This window comes from Lithobates pipiens, unplaced genomic scaffold (assembly GCF_037356315.1).
Source record: "Lithobates pipiens isolate NorthernLeopardFrog02 unplaced genomic scaffold, aLitPip1_a1.2 Scaffold_8, whole genome shotgun sequence".
Classification (NCBI taxonomy): domain Eukaryota; kingdom Metazoa; phylum Chordata; class Amphibia; order Anura; family Ranidae; genus Lithobates; species Lithobates pipiens.
In genome coordinates, this window is record NW_027507903.1 from 435,130,499 (window position 1) to 435,151,045 (window position 20,547).

The window sequence follows — 20,547 nt, forward strand, 5'->3', positions numbered from 1 at the left end:
CTATCACATAAAAGTCCAATAAAATACATTTACTTTTTTGGTTGTAACATAACAATATGTGGAAATTTTCAAGGGGTATGAATACTATTTCAAGGCACTGTATATATTCACTTACTATCATGTTACTGGTTTTAACCTCTAGAAAATATCACAAAATCATATTCTGATCCTGATAGAATGTTGTTGTTTTAGAAAGGACACAACAAATGCATTCCTGTGAGCACATGGCCTCACAGTAGATATATTATATTATCAATAAGTAATTAAAATACTGCAGCACCCGTATTTCCCTTGCAACAGATTTATGTATAATAGTGTCTGTCAATCTCCCTTAAAAATTCATGGCTCTGCAGACATTTGATTTTGGGGCTGCCTTCTTACAGTGGCTTGAGCTTCTCTATAAGTCCCCCCAGGCCGGAGTTCATGCTAATTCATAGTTGTCTGACTCCTTCCCACTGCAACGAGGTACTCATCAAGGCTGCCCCCTTTCATCTAGTTTGTTTGCTCAAGATCTTGAACCCTTGGCAATCTTGATTTGAGATTCTCCTCGGGTACAAGGTCTCCGAGATGGGCAACTCAAAGAAAAACTATCATTCATTGTTGGCAGCCCTGAAACAGTTTGACACATTTAGTACGTACTCTGGTATCTGCATTAACTGGTCCAATTACCTTTTGTTCATGTTAGGTTCAAGGGGCCTGATAGGTGGCTTTCTCCTCTCCTCTGCACTGAGTAGATTAATTTAGATACTTGGGGTCTAGGTGACCCGAGACCTGTCTGCTTTTCTAAAAATTTATATCCCCTACTATCGCTTCTCCATGAACAGTGTGCCTCTTGGTATAATCTCCCATTCAACATCTTAAGATGCATCAATCTCATTAACCACTTCAGCCCTGGAAGGATTTACCCCTTCCTGACCAGAGTACTTTTTGCACTGCATCGCTTTAACTGGCAATTGCGCGGACGTGCGACGTTGCACCCAAACAAAATTGACGTCCTTTTTTCCCCATAAATAGAGATTTCTTTTGCTGGTATTTGATCATCTCTGTGGTTATATGGATTGGTTTGCGCAAAAGTTAGTGTCTAGAAAATAGGGGATAGATTTATGGCATTTTTTTTTTATTTTTTTTTTTTTATTAGCAATGGTGGCAATCTGCAATTTTTATCATGACTGCTACATTATGTCTGACAGATCAGACACTTTTGACACCATTTTGGGACCATTGTCATTTATACAGTGATCAGTGCTATAGAAATGCACTGATTACTATGTAAATGACACTAGCAGGGAAGGGGTTAAACACTAGGGGGCGATCAAGGGGTTAAGTGTGTTCTAGGGAAGTGTTCTAACTGTGGGGGGGGGGGGGGGGGGTGGGCTACCACTGATATGACAGCGATCACTGCTCCCAATCACAGGGAGCAGTAGATCCCTGCATATCACTAGGCAGAACAGGGAAATGAGTCTGTGGGACCCGCAGGCATGGTCACGGTGTATGCCGGCAACGCGTTCTCACAATGCCGCTGAAGGCACGTGCCCATAATGCCAGGATTTAAAGGGGATGTACCTGTACGCCCATTTGTCCAGCCGTGCCATTGTGCCGACCTACATCATCGTGCGCTGGTCGGCTAGTGGTTAAGATGACGTTCTTGCCAAAATGTACGTATGTTTTTTGTACTTTCCCAGTTTGGGAACAAATTTGTTTTAAAAAAAAAAATGTGGGGGATGTATATTAATTAGATTAATGTACAGGTTATATATGTTGTGAAGCTGTTAGACCACAGTTTCCTGAATTATCATGACATTGTACTGGAACCTTGACTGTAATACCATTAATTGTACTTTGCATTTTTATTTTTTTATTTGACCGATTACTAGTGTGGCCGATCATTTGACGTGGATGGTTGATGTGTGTAATATTATGGCACTTTGTGTAACCTGCATACCTTAAATAAATATTTTAAAAAAATAAAGTTTTAAGTAAGCAAGAAACATACCTTCTGAGACTCAGCCTGTGTGAAGAATAGGGATGAGCTCAGTGTTCGAGTCGTACACATGTTGGACTCGAACACCGGCTGTTCGTCCATTCGGTGAAGCCAGAACTCTGTGGGCCGTGAGCGCCACATGAATATGGCGCAAACGCAGGTTCGGGGAATACCAAACGTTATGGGCCGTTCGCACCAAATTCGTGTGGCGCTCACATTCCACAATGCACTGCGCCATCGCAGTGCATTGCTGGCTCATGATTGGCCAAGCATGCACTGTAACCCCGCATGCTTGGCCAATCACAGCGCCAGCAGCGAGGAGAGCCATAATTGGCCACAGGCAGGATGCCTGTGGCCAATTATAGCTCAGGGGGGTTAAATACACGCCCCCCACTATATAAGGCCGCCAGCGCAGCGGCTTGTGTAGTGTGTTGCGGCGGTAAGGAAAAGAGCAGGATAGGCAGGGACAGTGTCTTTGTGGCTTGAAAACCTAGTGCTGTTAAAGTAGGTGTTGTGTGCCTCCAGCACAGTATACACCTGAAGCTACCCTTTATTACTGGTGTTCTGTAATACAGGCATCTGCAGCAGTTAAAGTGGGTGTTGTGTGCCTCCAGCACAGTATACACCTGAAGCTACCCCTTATTGCTGGTGTTCTATAATACAGGCATCTGCAGCAGTTAGTGGGTGTTGTGTGCCTCCAGCACAGTATACACCTGAAGCTATGCTTTATTGCTGGTGTTCTATAATACAGGCATCTGCAGCAGTTAGTGGGTGTTGTGTGCCTCCAGCACAGTATACACCTGAAGCTATGCTTTATTACTGGTGTTCTTTAATACAGGCATCTGCAGCAGTTAAAGTGGGAGTTGTGTGCCTCCAGCACAGAATACGCCTGAAGCTAACCTTTATTACTAGTGTTCTGTAATACAGGCATCTACAGCAGTTAAAGTGGATGCTGTGTGCCTCCAGCACAATATACACCTGAAGATTCCCCTTATTGCTGCTGTTCTGTAATACAGACATCTGCAGCAGTTAAAGTGGGTGTCGTGTGCCTCCAGCACAATATACACCTGAAGCTAACCTTTATTACTAGTGTTCTGTAATACAGGCATCTACAGCAGTTAAAGTGGATGTTGTGTGCCTCCAGCACAATATACACCTGAAGATTCCCCTTATTGCTGCTGTTCTGTAATACAGACATCTGCAGCAGTTAAAGTGGGTGTCGTGTGCCTCCAGCACAATATACACCTGAAGCTAACCTTTATTACTGGTGTTCTGTAATACAGGCATCTGCAGCAGTTAAAGTGGGTGTTGTGTGCCTCCAGCACAGTATACACCTGAAGCTACCCCTTATTGCTGGTGTTGTTCTGTTTCTGTAACACAGGCAGGCAGCTGCAGTAATTACAGTCGGTGTACTGTGTCGTCTGCTCAGTGTGCACCTAAAGCTACCCAATTGCTGGTTTTCCCATTTCCCTGCAGACAATTACTATGTCTGGAAGGCCAACAAGGAGAGGCAGACAGTCACGAGCCAATAAAAGAGGGCAAGCAGGGTCTGTGTCTAGAGCCAACAGTGCTGGCCGTGGACGTGGTGCATCGTCATCAGCACGTGGCCACGGGACACACTTGTCCTTATTTTCGGCAGCTGGACGTGTTGAGCCGCATCATGCCGAAGATTTGGTAGAGTGGATGACCAAGCCCTCCTCCTCCTCCTCATCCTCTCTCACCCAGGCTCAGGGTACTAGCAAAGCAGCTGCCAACGCGTCCTCTTCCCTCGTCTCAATGTCATCAGTCACTCCTTCCCTAGACCCACCATGTCCTCCTGAGGAGTCCCCCGAGCTGTTTGACCACAGTGTTTGGTACATGCTCCAGGAGGATGCCCAGTGCTTTGAAGGCTCTGATGATGATACCCAGCTAGAGGAAGGCAGTAGCGTGAGCGCAGAGAGAGGGGATGCTCAAGAAGGGCAGCAATCTGGCAGTCATGTTCCATCAGCTGCAACATACTGCCAGGTTTGCTCCAGGGATGAAGAGGGAGGGAATGATGAGGTAACTGACTCCACATGGGTGCCTGATAGGAGAGAGGAGGAAGCACATCTCCAATGAGGCAGGATGCCCTCTGGGGGCCAGGTTAGGGGCAGCACACTGACTGAATCACACCGCAGAGCTCCGCCTGTGCAGGGCGCTGCCTCTGCGTGTAATTTCAAAAGTTCTCTGGTGTGGGCTTTTTTTTAGATGAGTGCATCAGATCGCACCACTGCTATCTGCAACATATGTCTCAAGTGTATCTCGTGTGGCCAAAACATCAGCCGCTTGGGCACCGCTTGACCAGACATATGTTGACCTGCCATGCAGCTCATTGGCAAGCGTACCTTAAAGACCCACACCAAAGAACAAAACTGACCTCTCCTTGCTCCTCATCAGCTGGGATCTCCAACCCCACTAGACCTTCAGTCCTCTCTGAAACCTGCACTGAGAGGAATGAAGGTGTAGAATTAGGTGTGTCACAGCCAAGTACTTGCAGGAAATCTGCTAGCAGTACACCGACATCTGATTGTACCAGGCAAATTTTCCTGGCCCAGCTGCTGGACCATCAAAAGAAGTTCACTCCCAGCCATCCACATGCCCAGCGGTTGAATGCTAGCTTGGCTAAATTGTGATTCCGGCTCTCTACCGGAATGTGGAAGGCAATGTCCATGCCTCTCTGGACAGGGCAGTCAGTGGTAAGGTGCATATTACCACTGACTCATGGTCCAGCAGGCATGGACAGAGACGTTACCTATCTTTCACGGCCCATTGGGTCACTCTTCTAGCAGCTGGGAAGGATGTAGGACAAGGTGCAGTAGTGTTGGAGGTTGTTCCACCACCACACCTCCAAAATGCTACTACTGGTTGTGACACACCTCTCTCCGCCACCCCCTCCTCTTCTTCTTCCTCCATGGCCTCTTCCAGTGCTTTGTCCTCGGAACCAGCGGTGCTCCGTAGGCCTTCAAGGGGCTACGCAAGTACGCAGGCAAAAAGATGCCATGCCGTGCTTGCGCTGGTTTGTTTGGGGGACAGGACCCACACTAAGACAGGAATGGTGGTTTGCGACAATGGCACCAACCTCCTCTCCGCCCTCCAACAGGGACAACTGACCCATGTGCCCTGTTTGGCTCATGTCCTTAACCTGGTGGTGCAGCAGTTCTTGGGCAGGTACCCGGGCTTACAGGATATCCTGAGGCAGGCCAGGAAAGTCTGTGTGCATTTCCGCCGATCATTTAATGCCAGTGCTCGGCTGGCTGAGCTTCATAAGGAGTTGAACCTGCCCAAGAACCGCCTTATATGTGGCATGCCCACCAGATGGAACTCAACGTTGGCCATGCTGCAGCAGCTGCACACGCAGTAGAGGGCCATTAATGAGCACCTGTGCGAGTACGGCACCATGACAGGGTCAGGGGACCTCTTTTTTTTTTCACCACACCAGTGATCAAGGATGCATGCACGGTCCTGTCACCATTTGAGGAGGCCATGAGGATGGTGAGCAGTGACAGTGCATGCATTAGTGACACTGTACCTCTTGTCCACCTGTTGGAGCATACGCTGCATGGAATAATGGACAGGGCACTGGAGGAAGTACAGAGGCAAGAAGAGGAGGACTTCCTTGCCTCTCAAAGCCCCCTTTATCCAGACAGTGTTCCTGCTGTCCCACCCATCACACAGGAAGAGGAAAAGGAGGAGGAGGAGGAGGAGGAGGAAGAGGCTTGTGTCAGCATGGAGGTGGAGCCTGGCACTCAGCATCAGCAGCAGCAGTCTTTTAGGGATGATTTACTGTCCCAAGAAACCCATGGACTTGTACGTGGCTGGGAGGAGATGGCTGCAGATCATGTTGTCCTTATTGACCCAGAGGACTCCAGACCGAATGCCTCAGCTAACCTACGCTGCATGGCCTCTCTGATCCTGCAAAGCCTGCGGAAAGGATCCTCGTATTCTTCGGATCAAGGAGAGGGACCATTACTGGCTGGCCACTCTCCTTGATCCACGGTACAAGGGTAAGATTGCGGACCTTATCTTACCATCGCAGAGGGAGCGGAGCATAAGACATCTCTGGGAGGCCTTGCAGAAAGGTCTGTGCAACGTGATCCCAGAGACTGGGAGGTTTCAAACTCCTGGTCCTGGACAACGTGTTGCTGAGTTACTCACAGAAGGAGCGGTGGAGGTCAGCGGTGGAGGTCGGTCAGTCACAGAAGGAGCGGTGGAGAAAGTGGCCGTCTGACCGATGCGTTCAGACAATTTTTTTAGTCCGCAGCCCTATCGCCAGCGTCTGATTTACATGGTGCAGGAATACCTAGGGGCAAGGTCAGACTTGGACACCTTTCCCACTGAAAATCCTCTGGCTTACTGGGTCTTGAGGATGGATCACTGGCCAGAGCTTGCACAGTATGCAATTGAGCTACTGGCCTGTCCTGCATCCAGCGTTCTTTCGGAACGCACCTTCAGTGTTGCTGGAGGCTTTGTAACCGATCACAGGGTGCGCCTGTCCACCGACTCGGTTGATCGACTGACCGTCATAAAGATGAATCAGTCTTGGATCAGCACCAGCTACCAAGCACGTGAAGCTGATGTAACCGAATAATTTTTTTTCACATCCCTTCAAGACTGCCTATGATGATGCTGAGTGACTGTCCTGTTATGTTGACTGACTATCCTCTTCCTCCTCAATGATCCTGCTGATAGCTTGGAAGAACATTTTTGGTTCCGGGTGACGCCACCAGTGGCTAAGGCCCAATTTTTCAGCCCCTGTTTAACAGGGGCGTATAATTACAATTTTTGATGCAATTCTTTGCAGCAGGGCTCATTCCTGCACTCCAGCTAGAGTATCTGGGAGAGGTTGCAGTGTTGTGGCACCAGCACCAGTGCCTAAGGCCCAATTTTTCAGCCCCTCTTTAACAGGGGCAAGTAATTAAAATTTTTGATGCAATGCTTTGCAGCAGGGCTCATTCCTGCACTCCAACTAGAGTATCTGGAAGAGGTTTCAGTGTAGTGGCACCAGCACCAGTGCCTAAGGCTCAATTTTTCAGCCCCTGTTTAACAGGGGCATGTAATTACAATTCTTGATGTAATATTTCACAGCAGGGCCCGTTCCTGCTCCCACCGAAAGTAACTGTGAGGACTTATAGTGTTGTGGCACCAGCACCACCACCACCAAAGGCCCAATTTTTCTACCACTGTTCAACAATGGCATGTAATTACAATTCTTGATATATTCATTCACAACAGGGTGCTCCAGCGTACAAGAGTCACTTTGAGGGCTTACAGTGTTGTGGCAACACCAACACCTTAGGCCCACATTTCTGTAGAGCATATAGGGCAGGCCCCTACTTTCAAACATCCAACTTACAAACGTCTCCTACTTGCAAATGGAAGGAGACAACAGGAAGTGAGATGAAAAAACATGGACGGCCCAAAAAATCATGCAGATAACCCTTCCCTATGTTTTCCAAAAAGCTTAAAAATAGATTTTTTGACTGGAGCTACACTTTAAAAATGTACCAGTTCAAAATTACAAACAAATTCTACTTAACACAACAAACCTACACAGTCCCTGTCTTGTTTGCACCACCTATATACTGCTTTTCTGAGTATATAGGGCCTGGGGGCCCCACGCCTTTCCTTTTTAAAATTTGGGTGCGGCGTTCCCCTTAATATCCGTACAAGACCCAAAGGGGCTGGTAATGGGCAGGGGGGCTACCCATGCCATTTTTTTCTGAATGATTTTCATCCGTATTGCCGGAACCAGACATTACATTAAAACCGCAAGCAGTTTTAAATGACTTTTTTTCAGTTAAATGTCATTTTGAGCAGGGACTGTTCTAAACACGGGAAACACGTGCTTCTTCACAGGCTTACTATAGACACCCCCAGGCACGATATTTAAAGGAATATTTCACTTTTTTTTCACTTTAATCGTCATTAAAATCAGTGCTACCGAAAAAAACTGACGTTTTAAAAAAAAAAAAATTTGGCATTGATCCATGTCCCCTGGGGCAGGAGCTGGGTCCCCAAACCCTTTTTAGGACAATATCTTGCATATTAGTCATTCAAATTAGCACTTTTTATTTCGAACGTTCAAGTCCCATAGACTTCAATGGGGTTCTAAAGTTCGTACCAATTTTCGGTCCGTTCTAAGGTTCTAAAGTTCTAAAGTTCTGGTACGAACCGGGGGGTGTTCAACTCATCCCTAGTGAAGAATATGGTACCTTTCTGACTTGATAAGATCCACAGACAATTTATCTTATCAAGAAGACACTGAAGAATGTTTTCCTGGTATTTTTAAACGTTAAAAGACAACGTTTTTTTCCCAAAGATTTTTTTTTTTTTCAGTTTAATTATTTTGCATAATATATTATGTAAAAAAAAAGCTTTTCTAGAAAATACATAATAATATAACAGTATTTAATAAAGAGATAAATAAGAAAATAAAAATAAAAGGAAATAGAAGAATTGGGGTCACAGTATTTCCATTAATTACTGTAATTAACCGCTTCAGCCCTGGAAAAATTCACCCCCTTCCTGACCAGAGCACTTTTTGCGATTCGGCACTGCGTTGCTTTATCTAACAATTGTGCGGTCTTGCGACATTGTACCCAAACAAAAGTAACTTCCTTTTTTTCCCACAAATAGAGCTTTCTTTTGGTGGTATTTGATCTCCTCTGCAGTTTTTTTTTTTGGCGCTATAAACAATAAAAGAGCGTGAATTTAAAAAAAAAACTCATTATTTTTTACTTTTTGCTATAATAAGTATCCCCCCAAAATATTTTTAAAAAAAAAGTATGTTTGTCCTGTTTAGGCTGATATGTATTCTTCTACATATTTTTGGTAAAACAAAAATCACAAATCGCAATAAGCGTATATTGATTTGTTTGCACAAAAGTTATAGCGTCTACAAAATAATGGATAGATTTATAGCAGTTTTATTTATTTTAATTTTTGGAGGCGATCTGCGATTTTTATCGTGACTGCGACATTATGGCTAACACATCGGACAATTTTGACACATTTTTGGAACCATTGGCATTAATACAGCGATCAGTGTGAATAAAAATGCATTGATTACTGTAAAAATGTCACTGGCAGTGAAGGGGTTAACACTAGGGGCAGTGAAGGGGTTAACTGTGTTCTCTGGGAGGTGATTCTAACTGAAGGGGGAGGGACTAACTACAGGAAGTGACAGATCGTGGTTCCTAGCTAATAGGAACACACCATATGTCACTCCTGTCACTCGTCCCTGTTCTGTGTCTCCAGCTCACGATCACTCGTGGTCGGCGATCATTTCAACCGTTGGCCATGAGCATCTGCACCCACACTGTGCAGCGGGCACGCGCACGCCTGCTATCCGGACCCCGCAAGCCAACTTATAGTTATGTGGTTTTGTCACAGGGAAGCCAACCTGCCACACCAAAACAGCGGCGGCTGGTCCAGAAGCTGTTAAAGCATGTTTCCAGTAAACTTAACAGAATTTGCTACATAAATGAATAACAATTTTGTAGAAAGTTGAACGTTTTCCACAACATCCAGCTGACACAATAAAGAATAAAAAATGCTAAATACACTGTTTAACTGAACATTGATTTGAAATGTGTTGAGTATTTAGTGTACTTTGTAAAATGTATTTAATCTGTGTTGCCATGCTCAAAGTTCATAAACTTTGCAGCGAACCCCATTTAATACTATAAGGTACAAATCTTGTCATTCAATTCTGGCCAACTGTGGGGCTAATAAACAAGCTATTGTCAAACAAAAGGTATAGGACGCTGGGCATTGCCAATGGGGTACCAATGTACCAATGCCAAATAAGAAAAAATAACACTGGGTGTCTACCCTTTTGTATAACGGACTGAGTTATCCATTCTTTAAATTATTGGCTCTTATGACTGACCAGGGGGAAAAGCTATGCACTGTATTATAGGTTGTTCCTTACTACTACTGTCAGTAAACCAACAATGCTTTTTTTGGTGATTTGCGTGAAATTGTCTGAATATTGTAAACTTATTTATAAAAAAAATGTTTTTAATATTTGTGCATTAATCACTCACTGTATAGTATTCACACATGTCAGATGATATGATTTATATCTGTATACCTTGCTTCTTTTAATAAATGCTTATTTGAATAAAAAAAAAATATATATAACTATACAAGAAGAGATATATCATAGCTTGAATCACAAACTTTCCATTTAAAATCAAATACTTAGTACATAAATGAATTTGGGTAGTAAAATATCAAAACACACACATTTGTATAAGGATTTTTTTAAACCCATGCTTTAAGAAATTAAAGTTTTACTTACAAGCAGATGAAATAAATAAATATGAATATTCATATGACTGGATAATTGAAATGAATACCTACTTTTTTCTTCAAAACTATACAAAGTTTTCTTTCATTTTATTGGGAACAAGGATCCCCATGAAAATGTTTCATGTCATCTGTATTAAGCCTCATACACACGATAGGACTTTGTACAAACTTTCCCTTGGATTTTTGTACAAAGGGCGTCGGCCCTGAACTTGTATTACATACACACAGCAGGACTTTTTCAGCCAACTTTCACCAAATCATGTGGTTTTTTCTGCTCTTTACCGCCACCTTTGGTCAACTTCTGTATTGTTGTCTGATCTTTTGCATTGGTTCTGAGCATGCCTGTTTGTACTTTGTACAAAAGTCCTATGGTTTTCTGTACACACGATCAGACTTTGCTCCATCAGACTTTTGTTCCCAGAAAGTTTGTCCGTTCGCACAGCCAACAAAAGTCTGATGAAAACCAAAAAAGTTTGTCCGACGGAGCGTACACACGGTAGGATGTTGCTCCAAAACAGCTAATTTGCATGTTTGTTGTCAAAAAGTCTGATCGTGTGTATGGGCCTTTAGAGACATGGGGGTTGTGATTTACCTGATACGTGATTATATTATGAAGCCCTTTGTGCTATATTGTTAGTTTGACTACAAATATGCTTTTAATTTACTGTGTTATCTTTACTTGTCAGGATTGTGGCAGTCCGTACACATTGATGATTTGAGAAAGTCTAAAGATATGGTGACAGATATAACAGAAATTCAAAATCTCACTATAAGCCAGCTTTTTGATACTGAAGGTAAGCAGTGGAAATTTAAATTACAATGTATTAAGCATAAAGTACATCTCACCATGAAGCCATTCATTAGATTAATAGCCCTTAAGGCAGTGATCTCCAATCTGCAGCTTGCGGGCCAGATGTGGCCCTTGGCTTGCCTTTATCTGGCCATTGAGGCACTATTCCACCAACTGACGCCATTGATGGGGCACCATTACTCCCACTGACATCAACGATGGGGCACTATTCCTCCCACTGACACTATTGATGAGGCACTACTCCACCAACTGACACCATTGATGGGGCACTATTCTTCCCATTGATACCAACAATGGGGCACGATTCCTTCTATTCAAACAAATGATGGGGCATTGTTTACGCCCACTGATGCCGGGACATTTTCTGCTTCCACTGGTCACAGTCCGGGGATATTAAACTGGCCCTCTGGTTAGAAAGTTTGGAGACTCTTGCCTTAAAGGGGTTGTAAACCCTCAAGGTTTTTCACCTTAATGCATGCTATGCATTAAGGCGGAAAACCTCCTGTGATGCAGCAGCCCCACTTTTACTTACCTGAACCTGGTCTGTCCAGTGACGGGGACAAGCACACAAGCTCCAGCCGGTGTCTCGGTTCCTGATTGGATAGATTGATAGCAGCAGAACCATTGGCTCCCGCCGCTGTCAATCAAATCCAATGATGCTGGAGGGAGATGCCTCTCCAACGGGGCACTTGAGGAGAAGCCAGGAGCACCACTCTCCCCAGAAGAGGAGGATCGGGGCCCCTCTGTCCAAAACCAACTGCACAGGAGGTAAGTATGACATGTTTGTTTTAAAAAAAAAATTAAAAACACAAAACTTTACTTATCCTTTAAGGCCTAACTGCAGCCAGTTTTTTTATTAGCTTTGCTTTCTGTCACTCTGTTACTTTAAAATAGTTCACTTGGACTACATGCATTAACTACATACAGTATACAGTATACAGCGCAGGTAGTTGATGTCACAATATCTAACTCAGCCAATCAGAGGAAGCCTTGTACTCCTTCAAAAGATACAAGGCTTTATGTTACTGGTTGAGCAGTATTCAGCCCGACATGATTTTGTGGAACACAGTGCTGTATACTAAATATAGCTGATGCTACACACAGCTTATACAGCTCACACAGTCTCTACATGTGTTAGTGAAGTAATATAGCACACACAATCACAGTTTATATAGCATTGACAGACTCTGCATGGGTTAATGAGTAAACAGTTTGCTTGAACACGTGGTTAAAATAAACTATTTTAAAGTGACAGAAAGCTGGAGTTCAGCTTTAACATTTCTGTCATATTATGTGATCCTACACGTAATGCCGCGTACACACGAGCGGACTGTATGGCATACTTAGTCCGTCATACAATCCGACGGACAGTCCGTCATACTTTCGACTGAACGGACTTGACCACACACGGATGCACAAACAGTCTGTCGAAAGCTTGCGCAATGACGTGTACAGCACGTACGACGGGACTAGAAATAGGAAGTCCAATACATTACACAGCAAAGCACCCTTCCGCCGTGTAAATCCTTTCTGGGCATGCGCCATTCTTAGTCCGTTGAACTAGCATACTGACGAGCGGATTGTCCGCTGAAACCAAAGTACGACGGACAGAATTTCGAAAAATCCGAAATACTTAGTACGCCAGACTGCACGCTGAAAAAGTCAGCTGAAGCCCACACACGAGCGGACTGTCCGCTGAAATGTGTTTCGACGGACTAAGTACGCCATACAGTCCGCCCGTGTGTACGCGGCATAAGGCTTTCCTTGATTTAGGTCTTTCACATGAGTGACAGTCTCTTCTGCCCTTGGTAAAGCAGTCGACAATGGATCAGTTTTCAGAAGGTATTAGAGCAGTGGCTTCCAGGCATTCAGGAGATTATCCTGCCATCTCCTAAATGCGTGTGTTTAAAAAAAAAAAAAAAAAACATTTTTTCAGCCTCAAGGGGGATTTTGCATTAAAATACCATTAGCAGCCATGAGTCAAGCTGTTCCATTAACCACAATGGACAAGATTGGCAGCATGTGTGCAACTATGGTAGTCATTACAGGCTTTACTTAAATGGTCAGGAGTTGATAAAAATTCAGATCAACTGCTTGTTTTCCTGCCCCTTTGCCACCTTACTGTATATGTGAATCTAGTAAAAGATGTGGTGTGTGGTTGTCAACAGCAATAAAAATTGGCAGAAGTTCTAACCCTGGGGATAATGTAACTCCTGTGATATAAATCCTGGGCATTCGTGACTGTCCATTGGTCAAAGTGGATTGCTGAGGGTTCATGATCTAGGAAAAGGTGGCAATGCACAGCCTGACCACAGCTTTCCCTGTCACATTTGGGAAAAGATTGGGTTATGTAGGGCTTCCTTGTGAAAAACAGAGGTAGTACATGAACATTTTCCAGCTGAAGATATATATACTACACAGTCAATTGTTCTTTGTTTTATAAAAAAAGGAACAAAGCAGTAACTGCAAGTGCACTATATGTGTGACTCAGATAATATGAATAAACGTTTGCAAATGTTATCAGCATGTTTGAGGTTGAACAATGTTCAAAACAGATGATATTATTTCTTTATTATATTACTATTCTGATCATTAGTAGTGTGCAGAACAGATAGAAATATTGACATCCCCGTAAATTCCACATCTTGGAGTACAGGACAGAAATGGATTCTTAGACCATGGGTTATATGCCGCTACCTTCAGGTAATTGGACACTGGCAAAAACTTTGCTTGGACCAGTCCTCCAGTGTACTCATCAATCCCCATCCACTCTGTGCTGCTCCAGTTTTTTTTCAAAGGGCAGTAATGAGATCACAGAGAAAGAGGGGAGGGACCTATGTCCTATATTGTAATCTAAGATATGGAATTTACATGAACATCATAATTTCTATTATCTTAATCTTAAAGTGCAGTTCACAGGAATTGATTCTAGGACCATAGGACAACCCCTAGCAATAAATTGAAGAGTTGACAACAAAACAGTCGAAATTGCAGCAACAGGCCCACAGGAAGAACAAGAATGATCAACAGACCCAAACAAACTGACTGCAGCAGAAAGATGTGTCAAAGCATGGCTCAGCAGAGGCTTGATCAACCCAAGCCCAAGCGCTACGTCCTACCCCCCCCCCCCCCCCAACACATTTCCCAACATACCCCTTTATGGCTTGATCCATTGTTACAAGAATTTATTTATATACCTGATCCTCAGATTTTGGGCGGTATAGAGCATTAAATATATAGAACAGATATGTGTAGGTGGAAAACTGAAAGCTTTTGATACTCTAAAAACACATTTTAACCTTCATTTAAGGCACACTTTTCAAACACATTTCGGGCAGCAACAAGTAGCCTTCTATATCTCTACCCTCGAAGATGTACTTAGAGATGACACCCTCACCAAACCACTTTCCAATATATATAAGACTATGGGGCTGATTTACGAACGGTTTGCGCCATGAGTTGCGGCACACGCCGATGCGCAATGGCCTTTTTCGTATTCACAAAACATTTGCGCCTGTAACACAGTGCAATTCCCCATTTACTATTATCTTGCCGGCGCACAGGTGGTAGCGATCAGTGCGCCGCTATAGACATGGCGCACGCATTATTCAACTCAGAATTAAAAGAAGGTGGAAGTGCCAATATTATGGGGGTGATGTGGGTGATGTGAGGAAGTATAGTTATAACTGTCCAAGGAACAAATATGCCCAAAAATAGAATGGAAAAGTAACTTTCTCTGAACAAGCCTGCTGCGCCTGCAAATACACTTAGAACTGCGCAAGGTCAATTTATGCACTACGCATGCGCAAGCGGCATTTGCGCACGTTCAAGTGCTTTGGTTCACTGCGCCAGCAAAATCTTAGTAAATGTCAAGCCACATAAATGCATTTGCATAAGTTGAACAGGCGCACCTTTTCAACTTGACTTTTTTTTTTTACGCTGGTTCACTTCTATGTTTTTTTTTAACACTATTTGCACACAGGTTATGTTAGCATTAAGAAAAAAAAAATAAGAAAAAAAAATGTGTGGAGGTCCCCCAAAATTCCATACCAGGCCCTTCAGGTCTGGTAGGGATTTTAAGGGGAACCCTGCACCAAAAAAAATGGCGTGGGGGTCCCCCTCAAAATCCATACCAGGCCCTTATCTGAGCACGCAACCTGGCAGGCCGCAGGAAAAGAGGGGGAAATGAGAGAGCGCACCCCCGAACCGTAGTAGGCCACATGCCTTCAACATTGGAAGGCACCCCCCAAAGCACCTTGTCCCCATGTTGATGAGGACAAGGGCCTCATCCCCACAACCCTGGTTGGTGGTTGTGGGGGTCTGTGGGCAGGGGGCTTATCGGAATCTGGAAGCCCCCTTTAACAAGGGGACCCCCAGATCCCGGCCTCCCCCTGTGTGAAATGGTAAGGGGGTACACAAGTACCCCTACCATTTCACCAAAAAAGTGACAAAAGTGTTAAAAATGACAAGAGCCAGTTTTTGACAATTCCTTTATTAAAGGCTTCTGCTTTCCATCTTCTTCGGGTCTTCTTCTTTCTTCCTTCCTTCATCCTTCTGTTTCTTCCTCCATCTTCTTCTTCCTCTATCTTCTTCTTCCTCTGATCCTCTGCTTCTTGCTCCGGTGTCCTCGTCCGGCATCTTCCTCCACGGCGTCTCTTCTTCCTTGCTTTGTTCTCGGGCCGCTCCGTGCAATGGGAGGCTCCTGCTGTGTGACACTTCTCTTCTTCTCATCCCCTCTCTTTTCCTGCGGCCTGCCAGGTTGCGTGCTCGGATAAGGGTCTGGTATGGATTTTGAGGGGGACCCCCCAAGCAATTTTTTTTTGGCATGGGGTTCCCCTTAAAATCCATACCAGACCTGAAGGGCCTGGAATGCTCTTGGAGGGCAACCCATGCCATTTTTTTTTATTAAAGTTGCCTGGCCTGGGGGCGACTTAAAGTCGTGTTGTAAGTCGCCCCAAGTCGTGTTGTAAGTCGCCCCAAGCCGCGCTGGAAGTCGTGTTGCCCCTGAGTGAATGGACTATTGCGCTATTATCAATGGCATATAATTATCGCGTGCGCCGGCATATTATCTGTTGCGCTTATGCGTGTGCCGGTTCACATGCTCAATTAATCATTTATCTGGCACACAAATTAAGGTATAAACTGGCGCAGAGCATTCATCTTAGTAAATTACCCCCCATGTCTCCTTCTATCCACTCAGGGTTGGAGAGTCTTAAATCTAAATGGGCACTAAACCTCCCTAACTTAGACAATGAAGATTGGGAGGAAATGTGGAGTGTTCCTTTCTGCGGCTAGTTTCTGCAAGGGATAGGTTGATTCAATACAAAATCCTGCACAGGATTTACCTTACGCCTGAATGTTTACACATAATATATCCATCTGCTCCTGTGGAGTGCTGGCGGCGCCCAGCTGACTTTATTCACATCTTTTGGCAATGCCCCAATATTCAAACATATTGGGAATGGGAAGCTGTAGCATCAGTAATACACTCTGTGACCCCAGACTGTAGAAGTATGTTTTCTGGTCTGGTGGACACTCTGGCCTATCTTAGGACCCCCAGGGCTCTGATAGTATTATTATTCTTCTACGCAAGGAAAACTATTCTGCTCCAGTGGTAATCCCCATTGGCACAAACTCTAACCTTGTGGAATAATTCAATCATGCTAGTCTGCCATTATACAAAGCCGCTTATTTAGCAGGAGGGTGCCCCAAGAAATTCCACAAAGTTTGGGACATTTGGGTCCAAGATCCTTCCACTAATACTGACCCTGAATTATAATTATATATGAATTATGAATTATAATAAATTACTCTGCAAGGCACTGAAAGAATATATAAGTATGGTAGAGAATCAAAAATAATTTTTCACTCCATGGAACTGTGACTTCCAACTTACCAGAACAATATTAACCTTAGTAACTGATACCCTACTGCCTCATACACACGATCAAACAATCCGGATGATGTCCCCGCCCATTATGATGTCACAGTCCCAGCATCCTCTGGGACTGTGACATCATACCTACTTATATAGGAACATCACCGGATGATGTCACAGTCCCAGCATCCTCTGATGTCCCTATATAAGTCGCCGCACGCCGTGTCCCTGCCATTGTGACCGGAGACAGCGACGAGGCAACATCTCCAGAAAAGAAGAACAGAAGACGGCGATGGCGACAGCGGCAACAGAAGACCGGGCCACCGCTTGTAAAAGAGCTAGAAGAAGGCACGGTGGCCCGGCAAGAAGAACCGAAGAGGGGGACAAGAACCCCGAAGTCGGAAGAAGAGGGCAGCGGCGGCGAAGAAGAAAGCCGGGCTCCTCCTCTAGTAAAAGAGCTAGCAGAAGGTAGCGGAGGAGTCCGGCGAGAAGACCCCGAAGACGGAAGAAGACCCCTGGAGCTGTGCAATAAACTATTTTAACCCTAGTGTGTTGTGTGTTTTTTTTTTTACTTTTTTTCACAGGTGAATGGGTAGGGGTGCATTGTACCCCATACTCATTCACATAGGGTGGGGGGCCGGGATCCGGGGGCCCCCTTATTAAAGGGCGCTCACAGATTCCGATAAGCCCCCACCCGCAGACCCCGACAACCAAGGGCCAGGGTTGTCGGGAAGAGGCCCTTATCCTCATCAACATGGGGACAAAGTGCTTTAAGGTGGGGGTGCCGCATGGCCCCCCCTTCCCCAAGGCACCCCCAATGTTGAGGGCACGCGGCCTGGTACGGCTCAGGAGGGGGGGGCGCTCGCTCGTCCCCACCCCCTTTCCTGGCCGGCCGGGTAGTGTGCTCAGATAAGGGTCTGATATGGACCTAGGGGGGGACCCCCACGCCGATTTTTTGGCGTAGGGATTCCCTTTTAAATCCATACCAGGTGACGGGGGCCAGAAACGCCTCCTTCGCTGGCCCCGGCTACCCGGAGCCGTGCTCAAAATGAGCGGACTTTCCTTCGCGTGTGTGGGCAAGTCCGTTCATTTCAAAAGTACGGCGGATAGTCCGGCGACTTAGTACGCCGTATTAGTCTGCCGCAAAAGTACCGTGTGTGGGCAGGTAGCTCGTTCGGAAAGTCTGCCGGATAGTCTGCTACGGCATACAACATAAAAATATCCTCCATAGCTAATGGAGCAAGTTATTTAGTTTTAGTGCCAATTTATTTAAAATACTTTTTTTGATGCTGTTTTTTTTTTTTTGTATTGCAATGTATATATGCCAAGTCTGGGTATGCCCAATAGGCTCTGTTTTTTTATCTTAAAAATTGAAACTGAAATAAAAAGAGAATTAAAAAAAAGTTTTATGAAAAGATCCTGCAAGATAGCATAGGTTAGGTGTCTTGTGAGTCCCACAGAAAAAGTTGCAAGATGAGGAATGAGAATTTCTAGAATGGGATTCCCTTATCACACAAGGTAAAATATCTACTTCACTCAATTTGTTAAAGAGTTTAGGGAATGGGCGATCTACATTCCCCTGAGAGGAATGGACACTCAACTTATAGGTTGGAATATGAATAACTAATGAATATTAGGGAATTAAAGATGCAGGGTCTAAGCTCTCTGTAGAGCAGTCACATAATTTAATACGAGTGGTGAGATGGGCAGACAAATGCCAAGGTATTTTCAGACTGCAGGTGGAAAGAGACAAGCACATAAAAGGGTTGTGAGGACAGGTGTATTGTGTCCTTTTTTTACCACAAGGTTGGCAAAGAAGACCAGTGTCAAGGCCGCTTCTTTTAAGGATGAAAAATCAGAAGACTGCTCAACTAGTAAAGTAGGTGATCCAGTGATCCTTGACCTTGATATGGAGAGGGTAGACATATCAAGCCTCAGGGCTGTGTCTGTGGGTTGTAGGCTATGGAGGCCTGTGTAAAATAGGGGGTTCATGTAATAGAGCTAGCCTCCATAAACAGTGAGGAGTATAGTGTCAGTGGCCCGGAGTGGAGAAACCAGGAGCTGGCTTTCCCAGGGGAGTCTACCAGCACAATTGAGGGACATTCTTGTAGAGATGAAATGGAAACGTGCCAATTGCAACATCTTCATAAACATTGTGACAGTAATAGGTAGATATTGCGCTGAAGGGAAGCGATATGTATATGTCAAAAAACACATATATGTGTAAGAAACTCCACTGCCGCCATTTTATATTTACAAAGCGATTGAAACTACTTTTAAAATGTGAGTTTGATACTACTTTTTAATAAACTGTATTGGTTATACGGAATTACGCTTTATGGTCCTATCTCTTTATCCTATATACCTATCGGTTGGAGCTTGGTATTATCCACATTTATCTGGAGAGAGCTTGGCATTATTTACATTTATCTGGAGATAGACCTTTCATAAATTTGGGAACGCAATGCCTGAATCTTCACTTTTCTGCTGACATTATAAAGCGTGTGTGACCCATAGAATGTACGTTCTTTTGGGTCTGAACCATCTGGTAAGCCCACATCTGTAGAGGTGGTGGTATCGTCACATGGGTGGCTGCACGTTGCATCCTGAGATTTGGTGGTCTATTTATCATCCAGCATCTGATTTAACACTTGGGACTTTTTCTTTGCACTGAAAGGACTTTCACACAGTTTTATATTCATTTTTATTATTATTTTTATTTTATTTTTTGTGTGTGGTGCTAATTTTGTATGGGCACATACTGTATACGGGTTTAATGTTTCATTATATTGGCCACGTTATCACTAATTAAGCACAATATATATTTGATATTATATTAATTATTATATATTTATTTGTATAATTTCTTAAACATATATGTGGTTTTTGGCACTGATTTAGTCAGGCCATCTATTTAGATTTTTTAGCGCTACACTTTATGTAATCTTCTCACTGTTTGAACAAAAATTATGTGTTTTGTTGTGTTAGCTGCTATCGGATAGTCTGACAGCGCAGTGTTTTGATTTCATTTTTGTAAGCGATATGTATATAATGATATTAATGTATTAGACCTAGATATTTTGAGCAGTACAAGGTTAGGGTAAAAGCCAGAGAATTGTGCAGTCACACCTGCAGAGCGAAGTGAGATCAGCAACGGTTAGGCTATAGTTGAAGAATTGGCTCAAGGGCTTTTTCAGAAAAAGTCTCCAAGGCGCCCAAATACATGAAGGCTCAAGGTCTGGTCCAGGGTCTAGTGATCTAGCACCACAAGATGTGGTGAGTTCAGCAGTGTAAAAACTACTTTGAAGTATGGAGAGATGGGGAGTGAAACTTCGTCACATTATGGTTGCTATTAGTAAGACCAGTTACTGAAATATATAGAATAGATTTTCTTGGGAGCATGATGGGGCATGCATTGTTGAATAGACAGGAGACACTGCAGGATTTTGAAAATCCTTGAAATGTATCCAAAGAGGGAAGAAGATGGTTACCCCTTGTGATTATAAGCTGCTAGGAGGAGTAAAAAACAGTCTGTCTTGTAAA

General features: G+C 44.1%; 1 protein-coding gene across 6 annotated transcripts in view; it reads left to right on the forward strand.

Moving 5' to 3' along the window:
• The window catches only part of LOC143964536 (E3 ubiquitin-protein ligase RNF213-like), a 955,032-nt gene that overhangs the window by 576,036 nt on the left and 358,449 nt on the right, over positions 1–20,547 (forward strand). For all 6 annotated transcript variants that reach the window (XM_077474321.1, XM_077474324.1, XM_077474323.1 and 3 more), the window contains exon 33: positions 11,002–11,109. In XM_077474321.1, the coding sequence (XP_077330447.1) occupies positions 11,002–11,109 (108 nt within the window). The remainder of the gene's footprint in view (positions 1–11,001; positions 11,110–20,547) is intronic.